The 22,792-nt window shown below is 41.4% G+C and overlaps 1 protein-coding gene across 1 annotated transcript in view; it reads left to right on the forward strand.

The window, feature by feature from the left end:
• Positions 1-8,271: 8,271 nt before the first annotated feature.
• SPATS2L (spermatogenesis associated, serine-rich 2-like) overlaps positions 8,272-22,792 on the forward strand; it is a 30,556-nt gene continuing 16,035 nt past the window's right edge. The window contains 5 exon segments of the mRNA XM_010146740.1: positions 8,272-8,374; positions 11,241-11,290; positions 12,249-12,489; positions 17,008-17,208; positions 17,635-17,770. Of these exon segments, the coding sequence (XP_010145042.1) occupies positions 8,368-8,374; positions 11,241-11,290; positions 12,249-12,489; positions 17,008-17,208; positions 17,635-17,770 (635 nt within the window). The 5' untranslated portion in view covers positions 8,272-8,367.

Raw genomic sequence — 22,792 nt, forward strand, 5'->3', positions numbered from 1 at the left:
GTTTCCATAGTTGGCAGAGGCTCCTGCAGCTGTGATACTCTTGTGGGGAGCCGGGACTGTTCTGATTAACATATTTTCATGCATATAACCCACAGATTTTTCTGGAATAACATGAGTTCTGCATTTCAGCAGCCACAAGGGTCGTTACATGCCTGCAGGTACAAGGAGAAGTTCACAATCAAAACCTCTCCCATATTAATTCCCTTGCTATAGTCTTCCTTCACTGTGCCACTCCCCCTCTCACCTCTGATTGTACTCGTCTCTGTGCCGAAACAGGACTTGTTTTCTAGTACCAGGATTTTCATAGACTGAGAGTTATATAAGAGTCGAATCATATGCACACAAATTTGCTGGATTAAGGGATAAAATGGGTCAAACTCATTGGCCTAAATCCAAAATAATTCCGTAAAATTAATGGAGGTATGGATTAGCCTAGTACATGACCAGAAGAGGTGCTGAGATTCTGAATGACAAGGCCTCCAAAGAAGGAGCAATTGGATTGAACAATACAAGTGTTGTATTGTCTCCTGCACCAATTAGACCTTCTTAGTTTAACAAGAGGAGGGTTAATATTAGGGACTCCCCAGAATAGCCATTCAGCTCTGGCATGTGATTTTGATCCAGAGAAATATCAGGAATTGTTCAATCTTCAGGACTTGCTGTTGGGCCTTTTTTTTTTTTGTTTTTTTTTGTTAATGGTTATTATATATCTAAACATGTTTGAACAAGTGAGATCTGGTGTCAACTGGGATTAGCAAAATACTCATTCAGATGAAAATCTTCCTCCTACGGTTCTGTCAGTAGTGAAGTTTTACCGAAGTTCTCCTGACAAGCTTGCTTTTTTATTTGTCATTTCAAGTGTCAGAGCTGTAGGAGCAGATGGGCAGGTTTGTTCCACAAACTGCAAGAAGGGAGTTTTATTCACATGTGTTTTGGGGGGTTTCACAGTGTTGTTTACATTACACCATAACTGTGGTTTTCGTAAGTGATAGTCAGCTTGCAAGGAGAGAGTAGGATTCATAGTGGAAGGAATGGAAGTAGTATATAGATATAAAATCATACATTACAAAAGCAGATAGTTTCCAGTCTATAATTTCAGTAGGTCTCCTTAAGGTTGACCTTTGCAGCTGTTCCTTGCCCTTGTGTTGAAGTAGATTAACTTAGTCCAAAAACCAGCAAAGTTGATGAAAATGCACTTGTGTCAGTTGATGAGGCATTTAACTTGGGCTAAGGATATTATAAATTCAGGTCTCTAAATAGTGCTGTCAGTATTCAAGCAGAACACTTCTTAGAAAGCCAAACGTTTTAACGTGTTCTTTCAGGATTCCTGAAATGTCTGTGTTTTCCATCTTATTAGTTGAAAAATTTGGGTCACAGGGATGACATACTAAATCTGTGATGACTGTCTAAAATAGTTTACTGCAGTAAGTGGCATTTGTTTAGTGCTTCTCAGGGATAAACGCCCTGAAGGTGCCTGTGATAAACAGGTTATGTAGTGGCAAGAGGCGCAGACCTGATCAAAGCTGTTACTTGGGAGGTGATTCTGCCCCTCTACTCTGCTCTGGTGAGACCCCACCTGGAGGTCTGCGTCCAGCTGTGGAGCCCTCAATATTGGAAGGATATTGACCACTTGGAGCGAGTCCAGAGGAGGCCACGAAGATGATCAGAGGGCTGGAGCGCCTCTCCTATGACGAAAGGCTGCGAGAACTGGGCTTGTTCAGCCTGGAGAAGAGGAGGCTCCGAGGAGACCTCATTGCAGCTCTCCAGTATCTGAAGGGGGCCTACAAGGGTACTGGGAGAGGACTTTTTACAAGAGCCTGTAGTGATAGGACAAGGGGTAATGGGTATACATTGAAAGCAGGGAGGTTTAGATTAGATGTCAGGAAGAAATTCTTCACAGAGAAGGTGGTGAGGCACTGGAACAGGTTGCCCAGAGATGTTGTGGATGCCCCATCCCTGAATGTCTTCAAGGCCAGGCTGGATGTGGCTTTGAGCAACCTGGTCTAGTGGAAGGTGTCCCTGCCCATGGCAGGGGGTTGGAACTAGATGATCTTTAAGGTCCCTTCCAACCCAAACCATTCTATGATTCTATACTTTGCTCAGAGGGGGTGTTAGCAACGCTTGGTCGGTGCGTTGTGAGGAACTCAGTTAAGTTTCTGGAGAAATGTCTCCAGTATAGGAAATAGGTTTTTAATGCCACAAAGTCAAATTCTATTTATGAAATATGTTTAAATAGGAATTTTCGAAACTGTAAAAAAAACCTGCTATGAAGTGTTTTTAAAATGCATTTTCCTGCTTCATGTAGCCAGGACATCTGCTAATGCTAAATTCCGAGATTATAGAAACCAGCAGAGTTGGGCAGACAGCCCTTTTTCCCTGCCCCTCTTGCAGGATTTGGGTCAACCCCAATTGGAGGTGTAGTCTAGTTGTACGTGCCCTACACTGCTACCTGTCCTCAGTCGCAGTGGGTACATACAATGTGTATGTGTACAGAAAGAGTTGTAACTGGCATGCAGTAAAAAGGAACTATGATCATGTCTGTGTGTTTGTTGATAACCATAATTCTAAATTAATTAAGCTCCTAACTTAGAGAGAATCGGTTGACCTGAATGTTTAGTACGAAGTGAAGGTAGACCTGCAGTAGTGTTCCTAACCAACCTTAAGTAAGAATATTTCTAACTGAGTAAGTGACCATAATAGTAACTTGCTTCAAGGGGATTAGAGCAGCTGTGTTCAGGGGTTTCGGAACAGCCGTGAGCTTTCAGCAAAGAAGTTTAATTTGTCACTGTGTCAGAAATATATAAACAAAATCTCTGAACCCCGGATATGTTACTTATTCACCAGAAACATCCTCTTTGAGATGATGCCAAGGGGGAGCAGATGGAGTAGAGCAGCAAACAAGCAACGCTTGATTCCATGTTGTTACAGTTGCCTGGGAACCATTTGAGACTTGACAGAGAACCTAAAGGGCTGAGATGAATACTCAGCAATGTCAGCTTGGTTCTGGGTGCAGGGCAGGTAATCTGCTGTCACAACTTTCAGGCAGGCTGTGTTTCTTTTTGAGCTTGACTTATCAGGAAGAGGACTTCACGTAAGATACATTAAGAGGTTAGAATTTCAGTGTTCTCTTCTGTGTGCCATTCTCTGCAGAAGTAACCCGTTACTGAATTTATTTTTTAGGCGAGTCCAAAATTTGTCCCAAGTGAGATTGCCTATAGGTTAACAGTAATCCTCAGAAAATTAGTCAATTATTATCTGATCAATCTGATCAGACCTTGGGGATTTTATTTTGGGGTAGAAACAGCTTGTTTGAGGGGACTTAGAACCTTTTTCAGTTTTGATATCACTTCTGGGGAGTCCTCAGCAATTTGTATGAGAGCTGATAAAAACGACTTTATGACTGTGAAATTCTGGTCCTGGTGAGATGCAAGCTGGCTCAAATTGCAGCAGCTTTAACGTGGCTTGAGCAAGCATTTCAAGGTGAGTGTGAGCTTAAGACTTCAGCTCAGAAAAGTGGTTAAAAGTTTTCTAAACTTTGAACCAACTTTAGCCTTATCCAGGAGAGTAGCTACGTCCACAGGAATTAAATGTGTGCTTGCAAGGTAGGTCTCTGGATCGTGGATTTAAATGGAGGTGGACGTGGGTTGTCCCTTCCACGTTCTTGAGGGTACGCAGTTGTTTTCAAGATCACAGATTTATATTTTAGATCTGATGTTGCCTTAAAATACCAAATAGCTTACAAAAGCTAATTCTGAGCAAGTCATCCTAGTAGTAAACAACGAAATGCGCTTTCCAGTCAGGCTACGGGAGGGAAAACCCATGAATTTATGTACTGTCAGTGACAGCTTCTCAACGAATGCTGACATTAACAGCGCAGTTATCTGTGGTTCAGAAGGTATGTTACTGAATTCTCTTTGTGTCTTGGAATGCTTGTCTAGCATCCAGATGATGACAGAAGTTCACTGGGAATCTACACTGGATAAAGAGAGGATGATTCACAAAATCATTAAAATAGTTGACTTCCCTCTAAGTCTGTCTGGTAATGTTGTCCTTCCTACGATCCGGTTTCAGCGAGTAGGAAAAAACTTTTCTCACACATATTTGGAAATAAATCTAATGAAGTAGACTGCTGTGAGTTTGTTCTTGCAGAATGTTAGGTATAGGTGCAATATTATCACTGCATGTTAGGAGTTTCTTTGGCTCTTGTACTTCTTTCATTCTTTAGGATATTTTTTGAAAGGAATTTGGTGGGAAGTCATACAATACTGGATTATTCCAGTTCCATAATCTGTTGCTTACACATTGAGAAGATGGACTTCCTAAGTTTGAGGACTGTAAGTTTAGAGAGATAAAATTTGGAATTAGCTCCTGCCCTGGAATCATCCTATCACAACTTTAATAAAAATGACCTCTATGTAGTTTTCTGGATTGGGAAGTGACTGACTTCTCCCAAGCAGCTGGACATCTGTAAGTGGTTGAGGTGTATAGCTGTACTGGCAAAAGGGCTGGCGGTTAATCACCTGAACTAGCAGGTGAACCAGAGGGGAGCCATCATACCTGGGCTGCCTTGATCCAGCTCACATCCAGCCCTTCAATCTATCTCCCACTTGTCATCTTGTATTTGTCAAGCATTCCAGGAGCCTGGCTGTGCCTCAATTCATCACAGCCTGTCATGTCTCTTATGACCTGCAGCTGTAGAAGTGCATTTGTATTAGGCTTACGCTGTCAGGAAGGTTGCCTGCCCCTCCCTTTGGCTTTTTCTTGTGTGTTGCTAGGTTCCTTTCAAAAACATTCCTTTCTGGACACGTTTTGCACGTGAGGACAGACCTGAGCTTCAAGCATAGAAATCCACATAGTTTTGAAACCAGGGTGAAAGGACTAAGAGGGTGGAATATCAGGGACCTCGGAATTGGCATTTCTGGGCTAAGGCTGTCATATGGCCTAGTCTCCCTCAACATGCCTGTCCTCCTCCCAGGTACACTCTCAGGTCAGGACTTAAGATTTGCAGCCATTTGTCAATAATTTCTGGATGTGCAGGAATTGCTGACTTTTTCCTTGTATGTGTATGGCCCAGTGTGTTGTGGGTGAAAACTTCAGTAAAACAGTGCATGCGTTGGAGACCTGATGTTAACTGTTTTATTTTCTAAAATGGAAAGATAAACAAATGTATATTTTGTACAGCAGTCAACAAAGGATATTGTTGGGTTTTGGCAGTAGAACTGTTGAGCTCTGCAATACATTAAAGTTCCCTAAATCAAATTTTTATGTAGTCCAGCCAAAACGGGACTCTGTCCAGAGTGTTGGTCATATTCTTAATTTCTTTTCTCTGTGTTGGTGAGTATTCTTCCCAAGATCATCATCGTGCTTTTTTGGGGTTATCTCCACAACTAGAGTCCTTCCATAAGCTTTTTGTATTTAATCGTAGTACTAGTTGGATGAAGCACGGTTTAGCTTCTAATTCTGTTTTTTCTATTAATAAAAAATTTACTAACATAGACTATACAGTGCAGACAGAAAGTCTTCAGTAGATTGTACTCTAAAACGTAGTCTGCCTGGTGGAGTTCTTGTGTGTCAGCATTCTCCACCCCACAGATCTTCATCCTAATGTCTTTAAGAAGTTTCCAAACTGCAGTGTGTGGCAAGTTGCCTGATCCATCCTGTGGTCTTGGCCTCACTTTGTTGTTTCCAGATGCTTCTTGAGGCTTCCAGACCTTTCATAGCAAAGAAGGACCTAGAAGCCATATGAAATTCCCATGCTTGTATTTAAAGATGATGAGAATACACTAGATATTTCCTTTTACTATTTTTCCTGTAAGCAGTTGCCACAAGGAGATTATGCAATTCTGAGTAGGCAGAGAGATGATCCACATGATTGTGAAAGAAGAGGGGAGGTTTCTGTGAGAATATGAAGATGTAATCCACATGGTGGAAATGTTTGGCAACTACCAGCTTGAACATAAAATGGACTGCAGCTTGTGTCTTTGCCAACTTTTATTGTTATGGAGGCAGCTCAGTTCATACTTGTTGCAGCTTTATCAGTAAATAGCATGCCTGTGCCTACAGAGGAATAAAAATCCTTTTTTCTGTGGCTTCCTCTGCACTTCTGGTTGGTTTGGGTTGGCTTTCACTTGAATGCCTGCAGTGCATAGAGACCTATACTCACTGCTTCCCTCCCCACATGTACACGGCAGCTGAAGAGATAAGCTTGAGCAGATGGAGGTTTCCTGGACGATTTCTGGCAACAGCAGCTTCTTGTTCAGGCAGTCCACTTGCCAGCTGAACCTCCCACATAGTTACCTGTGTTTACTAGCAGCTCCAAAGCAGCTAGCTGTTGAGTTGGACCTAGCTTGTGGGCAAGCCTTGCCCAGTCATTCAGTGGCAACATCAGACAGATGATTAGATAGGCCTTTGGAAAGGGTTCCTGGAAAGTAATGAGCAAATTATCTCCACTGCCCTCAAAGGTATGGTAATGGCCTGAGTTGTCCAAGGCTAGACTTGCTGCTTGAAATGTGTTGTGTGCAAATGTGAAGCTGCAGAGAGATGTGTGATAGAATGACAGACAGGGGCAGAATAAATAGTACTAAGTAGATGTGCTAAAGTTGTGTGCTGAAGTCAGAAAGTGGCCTTCCTTACCCAGAGAAAGAGAGGAGCGCCAGAAAGTTTGTTCCTGTGTGGGTCTAGCTGAAGCAAGTATCAACCTTTTGCCGTGCTGAAGTGAAGTCCAGCAGGCATTGTAAATCAGAGCCCTCAGTCACTGTGCATTAATGGAACCTGAAATGAGCTGTGGCTTATGGAGGTATATGGGACAGGGAAATACAGTGGTTGAGGGGTAGGGTGAACATAATACAGCAGACTAAGATTTTGGTCATAATTCTGAGCAATTAAGTGTTCTGAATCACCTTCTGGCATCTCCACTGATGGACACTCCATAAAGGGAGTCTAGGAAAATCATTCTTCAGCATCTAAGATGTCAGCTAAGACAATGTAATGTGAGCGCTCTCGCCATGTAAGGTTCCCGTAAACAGATCTATTTTCACATATGTTTTCACAATTACATTTCATAGTGCAATAAAAAGACCACCAGTGCTTCACAATCAAAAATTAGCATGACGACAGTGTGATGCAGTAAATAAAGTACACCTTAAGCAAGGATGTATTCCCACAGAAAGGTAGCAAAGAAGAACAACAGATAACCATTTGTAGTGCAATAACAAGTTTCTAATAGTAAGTACATTCTGGATAGCTTGACGCAAAAGCTCAAAAAGCTGATGTGGAACAACTAGACTAGTTTTTGCACCAATTCTCTTGGGTTTTTTTTCAGAGTACTACTGTAGGCTTTTGTTAGTTTTACTAATTATGTTTAACCAATTATTTTTATTTTGATGCTGCCTAGTAAAGCTTGTCTAGCATGAAAACAATATAGTCATTGAGTTTCATGTAATTATTTACTTTCAGCTATGTTATGTGGGCATGAAAGAGTAAATCATCAACAGGGTATCAGTAGGAATATTTTATTTTAAACATAACAGGTTCAATTAGAATCTGGTATAAATGGGTACTGAAGACAATACAGCAATAGTAAATGCTGTGAAATTGAAGCATGGCGTGCTAGAATCATCTGTGAGTGTAACACCTTGTCCATCAGCAGAGTTTCCTGAAGGAAGCATTTGGCTTCCCATGTTCTTTGTTCAAGATTTTTTTACACAAGCTTCCTGGTCACGTGTATGTGGAACAGCAAACTGAAATCATGCTGCTTTTAGAAATGATACTGTTTTCTTTCAGCCTGTCAGTATTTTGATGCATATCACTGTTTCCAGATGCCAAAAACCCACCAATGATAACTTTGAGGTAGCAAGGCCCTGCAACAGCCTTCTGAAGTGGTTGTGACTCTGTAAGTTTGTGTAGGTGATGTGTCTTGTCAAGTCGTGTGGCAGCAAATAGAATATTTAGGAAAGGTGCGTAAGGCTACATACTGTCAGTTTAGTTAAACTAGTTCTCCCACTGTGACTTGAGAGCAGGATTTGATTCCAGGCTTACTGGCTGCCAGTTTGATGATTTGGTTTCTTGAATAAACTGTTTTCATTACAGGCATAGGCCAGGTAGAGAGAGGATGGGCATTGCTTCGCGCGGGGGCATTGTTGAATACTTGTAATCGTGTTATGTATAACATGCATTTATATAAATGCGCATTGTCATGAAGGTACCTTGTTGTCTAGCGGAGTATGATAAACCCATATGCTGTTGTCTTCCCTTTTTTCCTTCCAGATCAATGCAATCCGATCAGTTGTTCCTAACAAAAGCAATAATGAGATCGTTCTGGTGCTGCAGCAGTTTGATAACAACGTAGACAAGGCTGTTCAAGCTTTCATGGATGGTGAGTACAATGTACCTTTTTCACTAAGGCAAGAGGGATTCAATTGCATGCTAAAGTATTCATTGTTTCTAGTGTCGCAAAATATATTCTGTTGTTCTGCTGAAATTCAGGTGATTATGACACTTTAAGTTTGGGGTTTATTTTGTTTTAATAATCAATCCTCCTATCTGCATCATTGCTTCTTCACAGTATGAGTTTGACATGACTGCTTGTCTGTTCTACCCAACTTTGCCATTTTTTGGTGCTGTTCTTGCTGCAGACCTTTGTTCTGCATGAAAGTTAATGCTCTTTAAAGTAAGTATGTCAGAATATGATTCGCTATTGAAGATAAAGTAAATCATAAGAATCTGGGAAGGTTCTGAAGCAGATAACCAGGCCCCTAAACCCCTGAACTTGATGCATACATTGACATTCAAACCTCAATCTGAATTTTGCAAATAGCCTTGACATTTATAATGGCTGTACCAAGACTCTATTGAAAGTTCGAGCCCTTCTAAATCTGGATCCGAGTTTGTATTTTGCATCATGAGACCATGTATAATGAAAGGTCAGTTGATTTAAGTAACACTTTTCTGATAAATATATAATGGCAAGTATTTTGAACTTTCACTGAAGTGTGCAAGAAACCCTTTGCAGGAATAATAGCATACCATGAGCAAATCCTCTCAAAACCTTTGTAGCTTGAGGCTGTTTAAAAGATATTACAAGTTCAGTGGTCTCAGAAGTCCTGTAGATCTTCAAAATGCCACATAGTGTTCATTTGCAATCTCACGAAGTGGCTTATTTTATATTTATTTTACTTCAAAATAGTTTGGGGTTTGGTTTGAATTAATTAACTAAAATGTATCAGCTAAAAAGCATCGTGATGTACTGGGAATTAATTACCAATATGTAAAAAGCAGATGCACGCAAACTGGACTATTTATCAATGCATCAGAATTCTTCCATCCAGTCTATGTGGTGCCTATTGATTCAGGCATCTGCATAGACAGATTCTGATGGATGGATGGAAATTGGAGTTTGGTTGTGCACACACGCACTGAGAGAGGAAAATGTGATGCATCTAATTAACGATAAATTTGTTTTTCTGTCCTGGGGAAAGTAGTAGAGGATTGCTCTAGGATTATTCAGCAGGTTCCTTTCATTCAATTTTGTCTTATTACCATTGCTCGCATGTGGTCCATGAGTTGTTTCCAGTAGCTCCTTAAAATGGGAGGTGCTTTCATAGCTGTGTGTCATCATCTGCTGTGAGGAAGAAACTGGCCAAAAGCAAGCCTTGCAAGAGTGCAACTAAGTCTGGTAGAAAAGCAGGCTGTTGTGACCTGAGCAAAAATGATCTTTGTTTGAACTTCCCAGCTGATGACCACTGTGCCTTGAGGTCAGTAGTCTTTGCAAGTGAGCTTTTTGTAAACAACCGCTATCTGTTACTGTCTGGAAACTGTGAGAAAAGATGTGTCCATTCAGCTGCCACTGTGAAGAAAATTAATCTAGCATGTCAAGTATCTTTTCATGTGAATGAATAAAACTGCTAAGATTGAAATATTGCAGTCGCAGAGAACACATTGCTACGTGCAGTGAAACGCATGGGCACGGTCATGCTGAGTGAAAAGGCAGAGCACCTCCAATGTTTCTCTGAGGTGCTGTGTGCTGAATCAAGAAATGTTCAAATTTAGTTTCTCAGCGTCAGCTCCTATCTTGCTTTGTACCTGGAGTGGTATGTAGGTGATGTCTCTACTATGAATTTACTCCTATATGTGGAATTTGAGTTAAATAAAATAGTGGTTAAATTTTTTATTTGCTATGTTAGTGTTTACCTAATTAAGCATAATCAGAAGGTCTGGACAGCTGCATTTTAGGTGTGTTCAAGAAGATAATCTGGGGAGTTCAGATGAGGGCTTTGGGACTTGCACAGTTAGTGCATTCCCAACAGGAGGAAATTGGGGTTAGTTGAGCGAATCCCTAAAATTATACAGTGATGGTAAAGTAATGTTTAAATTCAAGCAGAAAACCTTTAACCTGGTTGCAATTACTGTGACAGCTACTGCCGTAGTAGTTGGGATGACGATTCAGGCTGCATGCTTACCATGAGCATGTATTTTCAGCTTTTTTCCCAAGGGAACAGAATGACGTTAAATAGATGCAGAAGTGTTTTCTTCTAACGTGGCAGCTGGCATTGGTCTGACCAAGGTTCTTCTTGCTTTGTTCCATAAATTCATCTAACCAACTCTTCAGGGCTGGCAGACAGAGTTTCAAGTATACAAAATTGTAATCAATTTTCAGTACAAATTTCAACCACTTTTTTCTGCCAGGCCTATGTTTCCTGTGTTTGTGTGATGCAGAATTTCTGCAGGAGTCCATGAAATTACTCTTTTTGGATAATAATAAGTCTTTTTTTTAATGTTCCTATGTCTTCTGAATAAGACAGATAACACATAGGAAGTCTATGATTAAAATGCCAAAAGATTTCAAAACTTTGGGAAGCTCTAGAGTGCAGGTGGACTATCTAGTTTGCCCAGTGTTTATACTAGGGTGCTGAGAGGCTTTCCTTTTCAGGCTTGAGGTTTGAGTGTTGATTTTTCCGGGGCATATGCTAGTGCTTTAAGTTAGGCACTCAATCGCTTTGTGGAACGAAGGCCATAAAAAGCAGTGGTGCCAAGTAGCCCATCCTCTGTATGTAGTGTAATCAAATAAAATGGGTAATTAAATGGAGAAAGACAGCAGTACCCGTTTTGTTCTCCCCACAGGAGAATTCACAACAGCAAGTGGAAATGCCGCCCAGCTAGAAGACTGCAAACTGTTCTTGAACCCACTTGTTCTTTTCTGTTGCTGAACTTTTATTGAAATGTTTTATCTTTCCTTTCTTTAGGCAGTGCAACTCAGGTTCTAAAGGAATGGAATATGACAGGGAAAAGGAAGGTAAGAACTTACTCTTGAGTTTCAAAGCATTCTGACCATTTATCATCTTGTCTGTGACTTTTATTTTGGCCAGTACTTCGCCTGCCTTTACCAACATAGATGACTTCATTCAAACCTGTAGTCAGAATACTTGAAAGCAAATGTGCATCATATTTTTAATCCTGTTCATGTCTCGCTGTCTCTCTCAGCCACTGCTCTGAGAGGATTTCTGGGACAGCACATGTGTGTACATGGGTGTGGGAGCTAGACTCTGGAGAAGTACAGAATGAATCCCAGAACAGCCCATGTGCAGAAACACTTTTAATACGCAATGGAACTTGGATAGTCACAGCCACTTACAGTGCTGGAGTTTCTTCTGCCTGCTGTAAAAATAGCTAACACATAGGAGTCATCCATTAGGAGTCGTGCATTAGTGCCACTATCAAGTCAGGTACTTTACATATATATTTTGGTATGATCTTCATGCTTATGTATCTCCAAGCCAGAGCTGTACCTGGAGGCTGCCCTGTGACTCACTGTCATGGAGCCTCATCTTTATGGCTGGGAGAGCTACAGTAAGTAGTGGCCAGCCTATGTCCTCACTTCCTACCTGATCAGAGGGATGCCTTAGGGTGTTGTCTGTGTTACTGTGTGGATATCCCCTGGATGGTTAGGAACTGCTTGTCATGACTACAGACATTTTGAGCAGCATCTTAGCAGAGTCTCTGTTTTCATTTTGCAATGCAAGTATTTTATGTGGAAGGGAAAAACCAGTTTGGGGCTTCAATTTTTATTTGATATGGTTTCCATATTCAGCTGAACAGATGCCATGTGTTGTATGGCACAGGATGGCCTGTAAACTGCATTACACTGATGTCACTTGTACGGCATTTTAAGAGCACACACAGTTTACTGATTGTATTTTCAGTTTGAGTTGAGCTGAGTGATGTATCTGTTCTTGCAATATTTCTCTGTTTAGAACAATAGGAGAAAAAGAAGCAAGTCTAAACAGCACCAAGGCAATAAAGATCCTAAAAACAAGAATGGTGGACCTGAGAAGGCGTCTCAAGAGCCCCTGGGAATATATGACTGCCATCTGAATGGATATTCTAAGGACAACTCTTACAGTGGTTCTGCCAGTCAGAAACGGGAAGCCGCTTCTCTCGAGAACAAAGGCTCAGGATTTGTAGAGTCAGCGCTCGTCTGTCCAGAAATGACAGGTCAGTTCATCTGGCACAAGACACCTTTTTAACTGGCAGTAGCTAAGCCCCCATTTACGTAAGGATCATGGTACTTTTATTGCCATGAAGTAGAATATAATAAAAACAAGTTGGAGGGAAGAGTTTGTGCAAAATAATGCACATAGCTATTATAGTAATCAAGTAGATCTGTATCTGGGCACACCTCGCCTTGCAATATGTCTCCTTGCAAAACATCTTTTTTTCTAGAGACAAAAGGGCTGAATGACAGAAGACCAGCTGACACAGAATATTACTGATATAAATAGAGAAGAATGCAGGGTTAGAAAACGTCTCGAGTGTAAAATGGTGACACGGGTGATAAAGTCCCTCATCTGAAGCAAAGTCATCTGAGCAGTATGAGCTTGTGGCCTATTACAGGATTTCTTTATTGCCTAGTCCAGACTAGCCCGTTCTTTCTTCTTCTTATCTTCCTTGAATAGGTTAGTCACAGTAGATCTGCCCTGGCTTTCCCTAGCAGGGAAGGGAAGGCCTTTGTGGTGAGGGAAGGCAGTCTGATAGCTTCTTAGCGCGCACACATGTTTCTGCAAGGTCTGGATACTGATTCCAAAACTCTGTGGGACAGTAACACACAAAGCTCTTCCCCACTGGGTTGTAGTAGATACAGAGGATTATAGCAACTTAAATGGAAACAAACCATCTCCTCTGGGGAAGAGCTCTGTGAAAGCTTTTGCCTTCCAGTATCCTTTTATAAAGCAGCTCATATTGAATTGCTGTCAGTGCTGGTAATGGTTTTTCAGCTCTTCGCCATGTCAAGGCAAAGAGCTCTTTCAGCTCTTGACTTCTGACAGCTCTAGATAACTGCTGCTGTTAGTATTTTCTTCCTCTGTCTTAAGCAGTTTGTAAGACTGCATTAAAATAACTTTCCTTGAAATCCTTCTTTCCGTGGTTGCAAACACAGCTCTCAAACCTCATTTTAAAGAAATGTACCAAATGGATAAATGTCCTGAAATGAATTCTCTGCTGCTTCCAGATGACTTTGGTGCTAACCTCTGGTCAATTAAATGAAAACTTTGCAACCTAGAGCAGCCAGATATATCATAGAATCATAGAATGGTTTGGGCTGGAAGGGACCTTAAAGACCATCTAGTTCCAACCCCCCTGCCATGGGCAGGAACACCTTCCACTAGACCAGGTTGCTCAACGCCTCATCCAGCCTGGCCTTCAACACTTCCAGGGATGGGGCATCCACAGCTTCTCTGGGCAACCTGTTCCAGTGCTTCACCACCCTCTCCGGGAAGAACTGCTTCCTGATACCTAATCTAACCCTCCCCACTTTCAATTTAAACCCGTTACCCCTTGTCCTGTCACTACAGGCCCTTGTAAAAAGCCCCCCCCAGCTTCCTTGTAGCCCCTCCAGGTACTGGAAGGTGCAATAAGGTCTCCCCAGAGCCTTCTCTTCTCCAGGCTGAACAAGCCCAACTCTCTCAGCCTGTCCCCACTGCAGAGGTGCTCCAGCCCTCTGAGCATCTTCCTGGCCCTCCTCCACTTACCAACAAATTCTGTCCCAAGAATTTGATGTCTCACAAAGGATCAGAGGTGTTCTTCCTGCTCTTGCTAAAGACTCCCACTTTGGATAGGATATGCCATAAGCCAGACAATTTTCCATTTCCATAATACTGAAAGCATTGTTGGCACTTATTCTGCAAGATGTAAACGTTTGTGGTATAAATAATGTAAAGATCCCATATCAAAATTCATAGAGTTGGTTTTTTTTGAAACAGTGCAGGCGTGAATGAAGATACATAGACTGAATTGTCCATGCATGGGGCATGTTTTCTAGAGGATAGCAGACCTGAATGCAAGAAGAGTACCCATGCTCTTACCGATCTTGTCTTGTGGTGTTGGGATTGAATCCTTTTCTTTTTTCCTCTTTGACATGATGCAGTGTAGAGTTGTACATACCAAGAGCAAAAGCTGTCTCCGAATTTTTCTTTGCCTTTACAAGTAACAAATGAGATATTACCAAAGCTTTACAATTTTTATAGACCTCTACACCTATCCCCTGTTTCAAAAAAGGGGGAGAGAGGGAGAAAATAAAAGAAAAAGGCAGAAAAGAAAGGAAGTTGAGAGAAAGCTACCCTTTCTGTGCATGCCCATTTAAAGAAGGGGCATGAGTGCACTGAGGGGATATGTAATGCTGCCTTGCCATGCTATTGCTTTTGCAGGTGAAAACACTATAAATCACATACTGATCTCTTTCCTACTTCTTAAAATTTTTCTTTGTGTAGGATGATTTTTAATGAATCCTTCAAACTTCTTGTTTATAGCTCGAGATTTTTTTTTTCTTCTTTCAGCCAAAGAATCCATTGAGGTTCACTTTATTTAAAAGATTTTGAATGGCAAGCTGTAATGAAAAAATAAACCACGCATTTCAAAGATAGCAGCTCAGCAGATTTCAAAGCAAGTTTATTTGGGCTGCTGCCATTACTGGCAGGTCTGGTAGTACTTGATGGGTAATACAGTGGCGGTCACATGTTAGACTAGCGCTGAAGTTCCAAGCCACCACATACCCAACCCTGCAACATTTTACTCGTAGCTACTCTTACCCACACCTTTGACTTCTCTTTCAAGTATTTGACAGAGACTTTGTCCCTAGATGTTGTTATATGTGTTTCTTAGCTGGTCCAAGTCTTCACAGATTTGATACAGACTTTCTCAATCTATTTTTAATTATGTTAATTGCCCTCAGTCAGATTTGAAAGTTCAATTGCAGCACGCTAAGGTATTGTTTGATAGGCTATGTTGGTCACCTTGCTGCTGGGTTTCAAAGTAGCTCATGTCATTTTGAAGGAACAGTGTCAAAGTATATTGCAGACAAAAGCTGATTAAAAAAATGTTAGGGTATAACCATTGTTCTAGATGACTTTCTTTAGGCAAAAAGCTGTCAGTTCGTCATTTGTCTTGACAAGCATACCAAAGCTGCTAATTAAATGCTGTAAATTGCACTTTAACAACAAATTTCAAAAGATCTAATCTTGGGGACAGGACCAAATAACTCTGGCCCTTACAGCTTAGCTGGTAGACTGCTTTTTTCTATCTGTTGGAGTTAGCAAGGCCAGCCCCAGCTGACAGCAGAAAGAACATTCTTTATAAATCGAAGCTGTCTGAATTAGCGTGAGATGCAGCCAGGGTTGCACAAGATTAATGGCAGTTATCTGGGAACAGAGTTCCTGTGTATGTGTGAGACTGGTATCTGCACTGAACCTTTGATATGTTCAGAGGGCTGCATACCTGGTGCTTCTTGCTTTCACAGACACACGTTTCTTTAACTTCTTTAGCTATTTTCTTCCATACTATTTTATGTAAGATACTTTCTGTATTTGCAGACTCACCTTTTAAAGACCATAAACAAAAGCTATTTTAGAAACATGGGCAGTAGTGTTCCCCCCTCTTCCTCTGTTGTTGTGTGATTTGTCATGGAAACATACCAAGAGGTACTTCACAGCCATTCTAGTGCCCAGGCAGGGGCACAAAGCAGTGACTAGTAGATATCCTGGAGCTGTCCAAGTGGTATCCCTCGGTCCCAGCAATGTTAATCCCACTCTGTGGACTATAATGCAGTTGTTAACCTGACAAACTCCTTTCCTCCAGACACCACATAACATCAGCTGAATAAAGTGATACATAATGAGCATCTTCAAAATGAACTATTTTTCATTCATCAAAAGAAGTACAAAGATTAGAAAAATGAGTTAACACAACAGATCATACTACATGCATGTTTCCTTAACTAAAATTCACAGTGGCAGTAATATCTGGCCTTACTTGTCAGTTTTCATAGCCATTCTTTGACCACTTGTCTCTCTGCCATGATGCTGAGATCTTGAATCCCTCTGGAGTCTTGGAAAGACTAAACGGTCATCTTGTGGCAGCCAAACAGGCTCAGGCATTGTTATTTTATCCTTCTGAAGCTGTTGAACCCAGCAGCCTAATCTTTGACATTGTTTCATTTCCTGCTTGGTCCCTCTTAGCAACTGCTTTTGGTAGAAATCTGTAGTCAGGCGAAGTATTTCAGGTAGTAATATTTAATCAGTGCTTTTAAAGTGCTGATTAAATGGTGAACATGTTTTGTGTGCGAGATACATATCTCTTAACATTAAAGTCTCATGCTTTCCATAGCAGACTTCCTCTCCAGTTCTCTAATATTTGGGCAAAGGTTACAGTTGGTGGCATGCTTTCTATGTTATGAGGTATTTTTTCATACCAGCACGAAAGAACTGATTTTTTTTTTAAATGGGGTTTTCTTTTTAGACTATTGAAACATAGATGTGTTCCGATTAATGTTTAATAACCAAAACCATTTTGTTTCTGTTCTGTCATTGTTTTCTGAGGTTCTGTAGAATGAGTGCAGTGAAAAAGAATTATTTTTTTTTTTCCCCAGTGTGTAAACATAAAGTCATTCAGACTCAACAATAAGGCTTCATATCTTTTTTTAATCTTATAACTCGCTCTTTCTACCTTAATGTTTTCTTGCAGACAAAGAACGAGAACACCACAGAGTATCTGTGGAATTAAACCCTAAGACTACGAATGGAGTAGAACAGCATGAGTCTCTTCAGTCATCGGTTCAACTCCAGTGTAACCTAGGCAGACCAAAGTCAAAATCTTCCTCAGTTAAATCAGCCAGTGCTACAACCCAGCTTGAAACAAAGACAGATGATTCAGTCAAAAAAAGAGGTAAATTGGATCCCTGGTTGCTGTGTACTGAGGTGATCAGACAGCTGATGCCTCTGGGGGGAAAAAAGCACATATGTGAAGAGGAGATGTGTTGGAAAGTGAGAGTAGAATCGTGTTCAGCGTACAAAAACAAGTAGAAAAAATTATGGTCTATTTAGTGTTATATTAAATGACATTTAAAATTTAAAAAATGAGTTAATAGTGCTGTTACATTACTTATTTTATTTGGACAATTTGAGCAAAAAATGTTTAGAAATGGAAGAGCACCATGGAAGGATTATGGAAAAGTTTGATTTTTGGGCTTCAGTAGGATAACCACTTCATCCTATTCTGTGCAAATAACATGTTGAATTATTCTTGCTCCCTCATTCAGAAAAGCCAAAACCAGCATTCTGACTTCTGTGCAATTTTTATTTCCTATTTTAGGGCCAAACATTGAAAAATCAGTAAAAGACTTGCAGCGTTGCACTGTTTCTCTAACCAGATATCGCATGATGATCAAAGAGGAAGTGGATAATTCAGTGAAGAAGATCAAAGCTGCTTTTGCAGAATTACACAGCTGGTAGGTCACTCAGCTTGAGACCCATCAGCACCACCTGAGAAAAGGGCTGGTCAAGCCACTGGCATTGGTGGGGAGGGTCACGTGCACCCTGTTCGTTTGCAGCACTTGGTTTCATCAAAAATGTGGTGCCATGAAGTAACTCCTGACCAACCAGGAAGTAAGATATGCACATGTGTATGTTTACATGCATACACAAAGGGGGACAAAACTGAAGGTCTTTTAAAAAAAACTCACTATGAGTTTTTTTTCCCCCCAGAATGATCCATCTTGAACTAATTCTTTTCTGTCAAGTTCAGTGGCAGCATATGAAAGCTGTTTCAAAAATCCTCTCTGTGGGGTTTTCTGAAGTCTCTTAACTGCCTTGAAATCTCTTCTTTCTATACTGCTTTTTTAATCTTACCTTCATTGGCAGCCAGTCCTTTACTGTCTCTTCATTTCCCATGATCTTTGTTTCTCATCCCACCATTCTTTTTTTTTTTTTTCTTTCCCTCATAGTTTCTTCTGACTTTCCCATCCATCACTTCATTTTCAGTTCTCATCTCTGGTTCATTCTTTTTCCTCATTCTTTTGTCTCTTCCTTTTTTCTAAGTTTCTTCCATTTATAATTTTGGTTATTCCTAATCTTCAGCAGATCTGTCTATGCCTTTGAAAATCTGTATCAGAAATAATTGCTGTAGGTAGCAAGTTGCACATTTTGTATGTACTTGTCATAGAAAAATATTTTCTTGTTTGAGTTTTACTCGGCCTTTTGTTAAGCACAGATGCCGTATAAAACCTGCATATCATACGGTGTTGCAGTAAACAGAAAAAAGGTATTAAAAAACGTACAAGGTTTGGTTACAAATCACAGAAGAGTACAAAAGCCATTCACCCTTAATTCATCTACGTTTGTCAGTATTTTTATGAGCAAATCTTATGAAAGTCCTGTAGTATTGGCAGAAGTTTGTTAACTCTGGGCTTCAGTGGTGTGTTCACTGTCCTCAGTGGTGCATCTGGAGTGACTTCAGTGCCACTGGGCCTCCACTTCCGTCTGGGTGGAAGGTCCAAGTGCTACTCTGCCGAGTTGTGTGGAAGGTTCTCTTGCACTGAGCTGCCAGTGTACCTTTCTGTCTAAGAATGCGGGGGGACGTGCTACGTTGAACAATTTCAGTTCTGAATTTACTATTTTTCATACCTTGAAAAACACTAAGGTGTGTTGCCTAGTGCTGAAATGTGTTAATAGGTGAGCTTAACGGGGAAAATAACCCCAAAAGACTATGTAAATCCAAATAGACTTAAAATTATGAAAAATAGCCTGGAAAACTTTTTTTTTTTTCATTAAAGACTTCATTTAATTTTACTTCCTACCAGCTTCAGTGCCTAAAGTATTGGAGTGGAGTCTGCAAGAAGCTCTAGAACATAACAGATCTGTGCTCTGAATATTCAGGCCTTGCAAGGCATTTTCATGCATGTAACATAATGTTGCAACAAAGGCAGTATAATGTCAGGATATGTTTATGGAAATCTCAGTATGGGCTACGTTGCTTTTGGCAGCTCATAAGCCTAATATTTAGGGTTTTCTTCAAATTAATGAGGGGAAAATTTGGTTTAAACAGTAAAATGCACGACTTAATACCCTTTCTGCTAAAATTGAAAATAGTCTGGGGATATTTCATATGAACATGTGTCTTAAACTCTGCAAAAGATGGGAAGAGCTGTCTTTAGTGCCTCATTTACAAAAACATACTGCCAACTGCTCTAAGTTCACTCGATTTGAGTTGAAATCACCAGAACCAGTGACACATGCAGCTTCAGACCATATGCAGTCAACCCATCCTATTCCTGTACTGAACAGTTTGCTTTGTGTCACTTACATGGCAGTTTCCTTGCTTCAAAGTTGCACAAAGCATCCCACTAGCAGTGGGAGGCTAAGGTAATTAAGTGAGCACTCGGCCTCTTGCATATTTATCACCCTTGTAGGGCATGGGAATTTCCCTAGTCTGTCAAGGGTAAATGAAGCAATTCGGCTAAACTGTTGCTCCCAGAATGCGCTGGAGTAACCAAAAGCAGTACTTGACAATGATATCTGGTCATCTTTGTGACTGATTCCAAAGCTTTTTGCAAGTTCTTCCCCAGTTGCTGCTGGAGCGTGGGCTAGTTGAGATGTGCAACAGATAAACACACAACAGCAACTAAGTGCTGTCTGCGGGGAATACCTGAATGGGCTCGATACCATAACCTAGGTGGGAGCTTAACCGGTTCCTCTTACACGCAGCTGTCACCACCAAAGGGGTTTTAGTGACGCTAAAGGAAGTCAGAAGCTTTAATCTTGGTTTGCAGCTGAATGCTGAAACACACTCTTTTCTGTTGTCTCTCTTGGGTTTGTTTTTCTTTTTCTTCCTTTGGCAATAGGATAAAAGACCCTTTTTGTGTCCTTTTTGCATTTACTATCAAGGTCAGAACCAAACTGGCCTTTAAAGAGTCAGTAATCTTTTAGACTTTCTAATAATCGTATTTTCCGGGGTTTTGATCTTGGCATGATTTTATCAGTCACAGAAAGGATGAAGTGCAAAGATAACATCAGATATCTTCCTCCTACCTCCAGTTTGCATATGAAACTATTATTACGGAGATAAATGAAAAGCAGATGTGACCTAAGATATCCTGAAAGCCTCCTTTAGCAGCTGAAACTGTTGAGTGAGTGTTGCCAGCGGAAGTCCATGTCTCTGTCTGGCTCAGTATTTCACAGCTTGACTTAACGAATGAAGGGAAGGTACTTGTGAACACAGTCAGTACTATGCTGCTATTGAAAAAGTCACCTATCTGGCAAAACAGTGCACACCACCCTCCCGCAATCTAAAAAAGGAATGGTATGGAGCAGGTGTGCTGTGAACACCTGCAAATGCTTGGGGAAAAAATGTAGTGCTTGCTTCTGGGTTTAACTTTTTTATGACATGGAGCCAAAAAACAATCCCAGAAAAATGTTTAAAAACACTGCAGTGGGCTCACTTTCTCAAAGATCCTCCCAGGAGTTCTTGCCAACTGGAGTAATTCTCTGCGTGCTCAGAACAAGTGATAATGACTTGCTTTCATACCGTGCTTTTCATGCCAGAAGGCAGCAGAGCATTTTACAGGCCACAGGCAGGGCACTTTGCCCCACTCCTTGAGGTCTTTTGTGGTCTCGTGTGGATTGTGCTTCTGCTGTGACCTAGCACTCCCATCACCCCTGCTCTTGCAGGGATTCTTGATACTGATTTCCCCAAGGCTGTGAGAGCGCTGGGCAGAGCATGCTGAAGGGCAGTGTTTCTGAAGCATACCTGCACCTGAAAGTTAGGAAGAAGATCCTTGTTAACAGTACTCCCTGAGCCAGTATTTATCTTCTTTGCATCCAGCTTGGGTGTATAGTTGTCAGGAATACCTTTGTGTGACTGAGACCATAAACTGCTCCACTCACTGCTTGGATGTCAGATGTGTCAGAGCGTAGCCATGTCTCACAGTAGTGTAGGGCAAGTAAAAGAGGGATATCAAATAGTGCTCATGTTGCAGGGGAAGGTCAGACGAGCTAGGTGAACTCCCCTCTCACTAGAGTGCACTTGAGATGTTTGTTGCCAAGGTTAAAACCTGTACGCTATGACGGTGTTCTCACTTTTCTACCAGGAGACTGAATAATGATCTTGAGGATAACAGGAGAGCCCTAGGAAATCTGAGTGAGATGGTGCAGAGCACTAAAGGAGCCACAGCTCCTCATAACGCTTCCTGCCAGAAAACCATTTTCACATATTGGGCATCCACACAGTCATACGGAGAACTAAAAGGAACCATCTGCTACTTGCCCATACGGTCTGCTTCCAACCCCGAATGGAAAATAGTCTGTAGAAAGTAGTGAGGGCCAGGTTTAATTACACCGTGCAGAACTGGACTAAGGACAGACAATCCTCCTCTACTCTTTGCATCTCACACACATTGGTATGTCCAATGCTTTATAAAGAGCATGAAAACCAACATAGTCTCTTTTTTGGGGGTATTGGGGGGTTTTTTTGAGTGAACAAAGAGCAGTTGAAAGCTCCATCACAGGCTGAATAAGAAATTGACTCTGACATAATGCTGGAAAAACAGAGTTTAGCAATAGTAGCAATTTAAGAATATATTAAAATACATTCAGAGAACAACTAGGAAGCATGTGGTGTATATTTGGGGAAGGTGAAGCAATTTTTCTATTGTTTTCTAAGTTAAAATCAAAGCAGAGAGCAGTTGAGTGGGGGAAGAAGCCATTTAAAAGAACATAGTTGTGTCTGTGCTAGCTTGGTGCTGGGCGATGAGCAACGCTGCCAGTGCTCACAGCTGAAGAGCAGTGAGTGAACAGTCATCCCTTTTCTGGCACCCCGGCTTGGCAAACTGTAAAGATGATGGCTTTCTGTTTCCCATAGCCCCGAGCCAGTGGCACCAGATGAAGAGCTGCCTGTCTGTGTTAGCGATGTGGTAGTTTAGAGCATGGGCAGATGGCTGGAAAGGCCAGGACTGGTATTGCTTTAAAATAAACAGTTCCTGTGCTGTTTCTCCTGCATTTCCAGGCAGTCCTCATTAGTTCTCTGTCTGTGTGCCCACCAGCTGACCTTTGGTAGTCCTTGTGCCTCTGAAGTACAGATTTTCAAATCCTATTGCAGTTTGCTTTGTATTTGTTTGTCCATCAGTCACACAATCCAGTCCATAGCCTTGCCAGTGCAGAGAAGGAACAAATAGTCTCCAAGCATTTAGGCTTCCTTGTGACCACCTGCGTTTTCAGGTACCTTCAAAGACCAGTGCTTTTAGCAAGGTCCCTGGGTGCTGCTCCTACTGGCTGGTGGGTCTGGGAGGACCTGGTCCAGCAGCTTTGGCCTGGGGCTGGCTACTTGCCTGCAGAGCTGCAGCACCAAGAGAGGGGCTTGTGCTTGCTCTCTGCTCACCACCTCCAGCAGTTTAGGATTACCCTTGCTGTGTATTAGTGGAGAGAACAGATGGAGCTCATGAAACTGGGGGGGGGGGGGGGGGGGGGTTTTGTGTGGC

Source organism: Eurypyga helias, unplaced genomic scaffold (genome assembly GCF_000690775.1).
Source record: "Eurypyga helias isolate BGI_N326 unplaced genomic scaffold, ASM69077v1 scaffold14752, whole genome shotgun sequence".
NCBI classification, from domain to species: Eukaryota; Metazoa; Chordata; class Aves; order Eurypygiformes; family Eurypygidae; genus Eurypyga; species Eurypyga helias.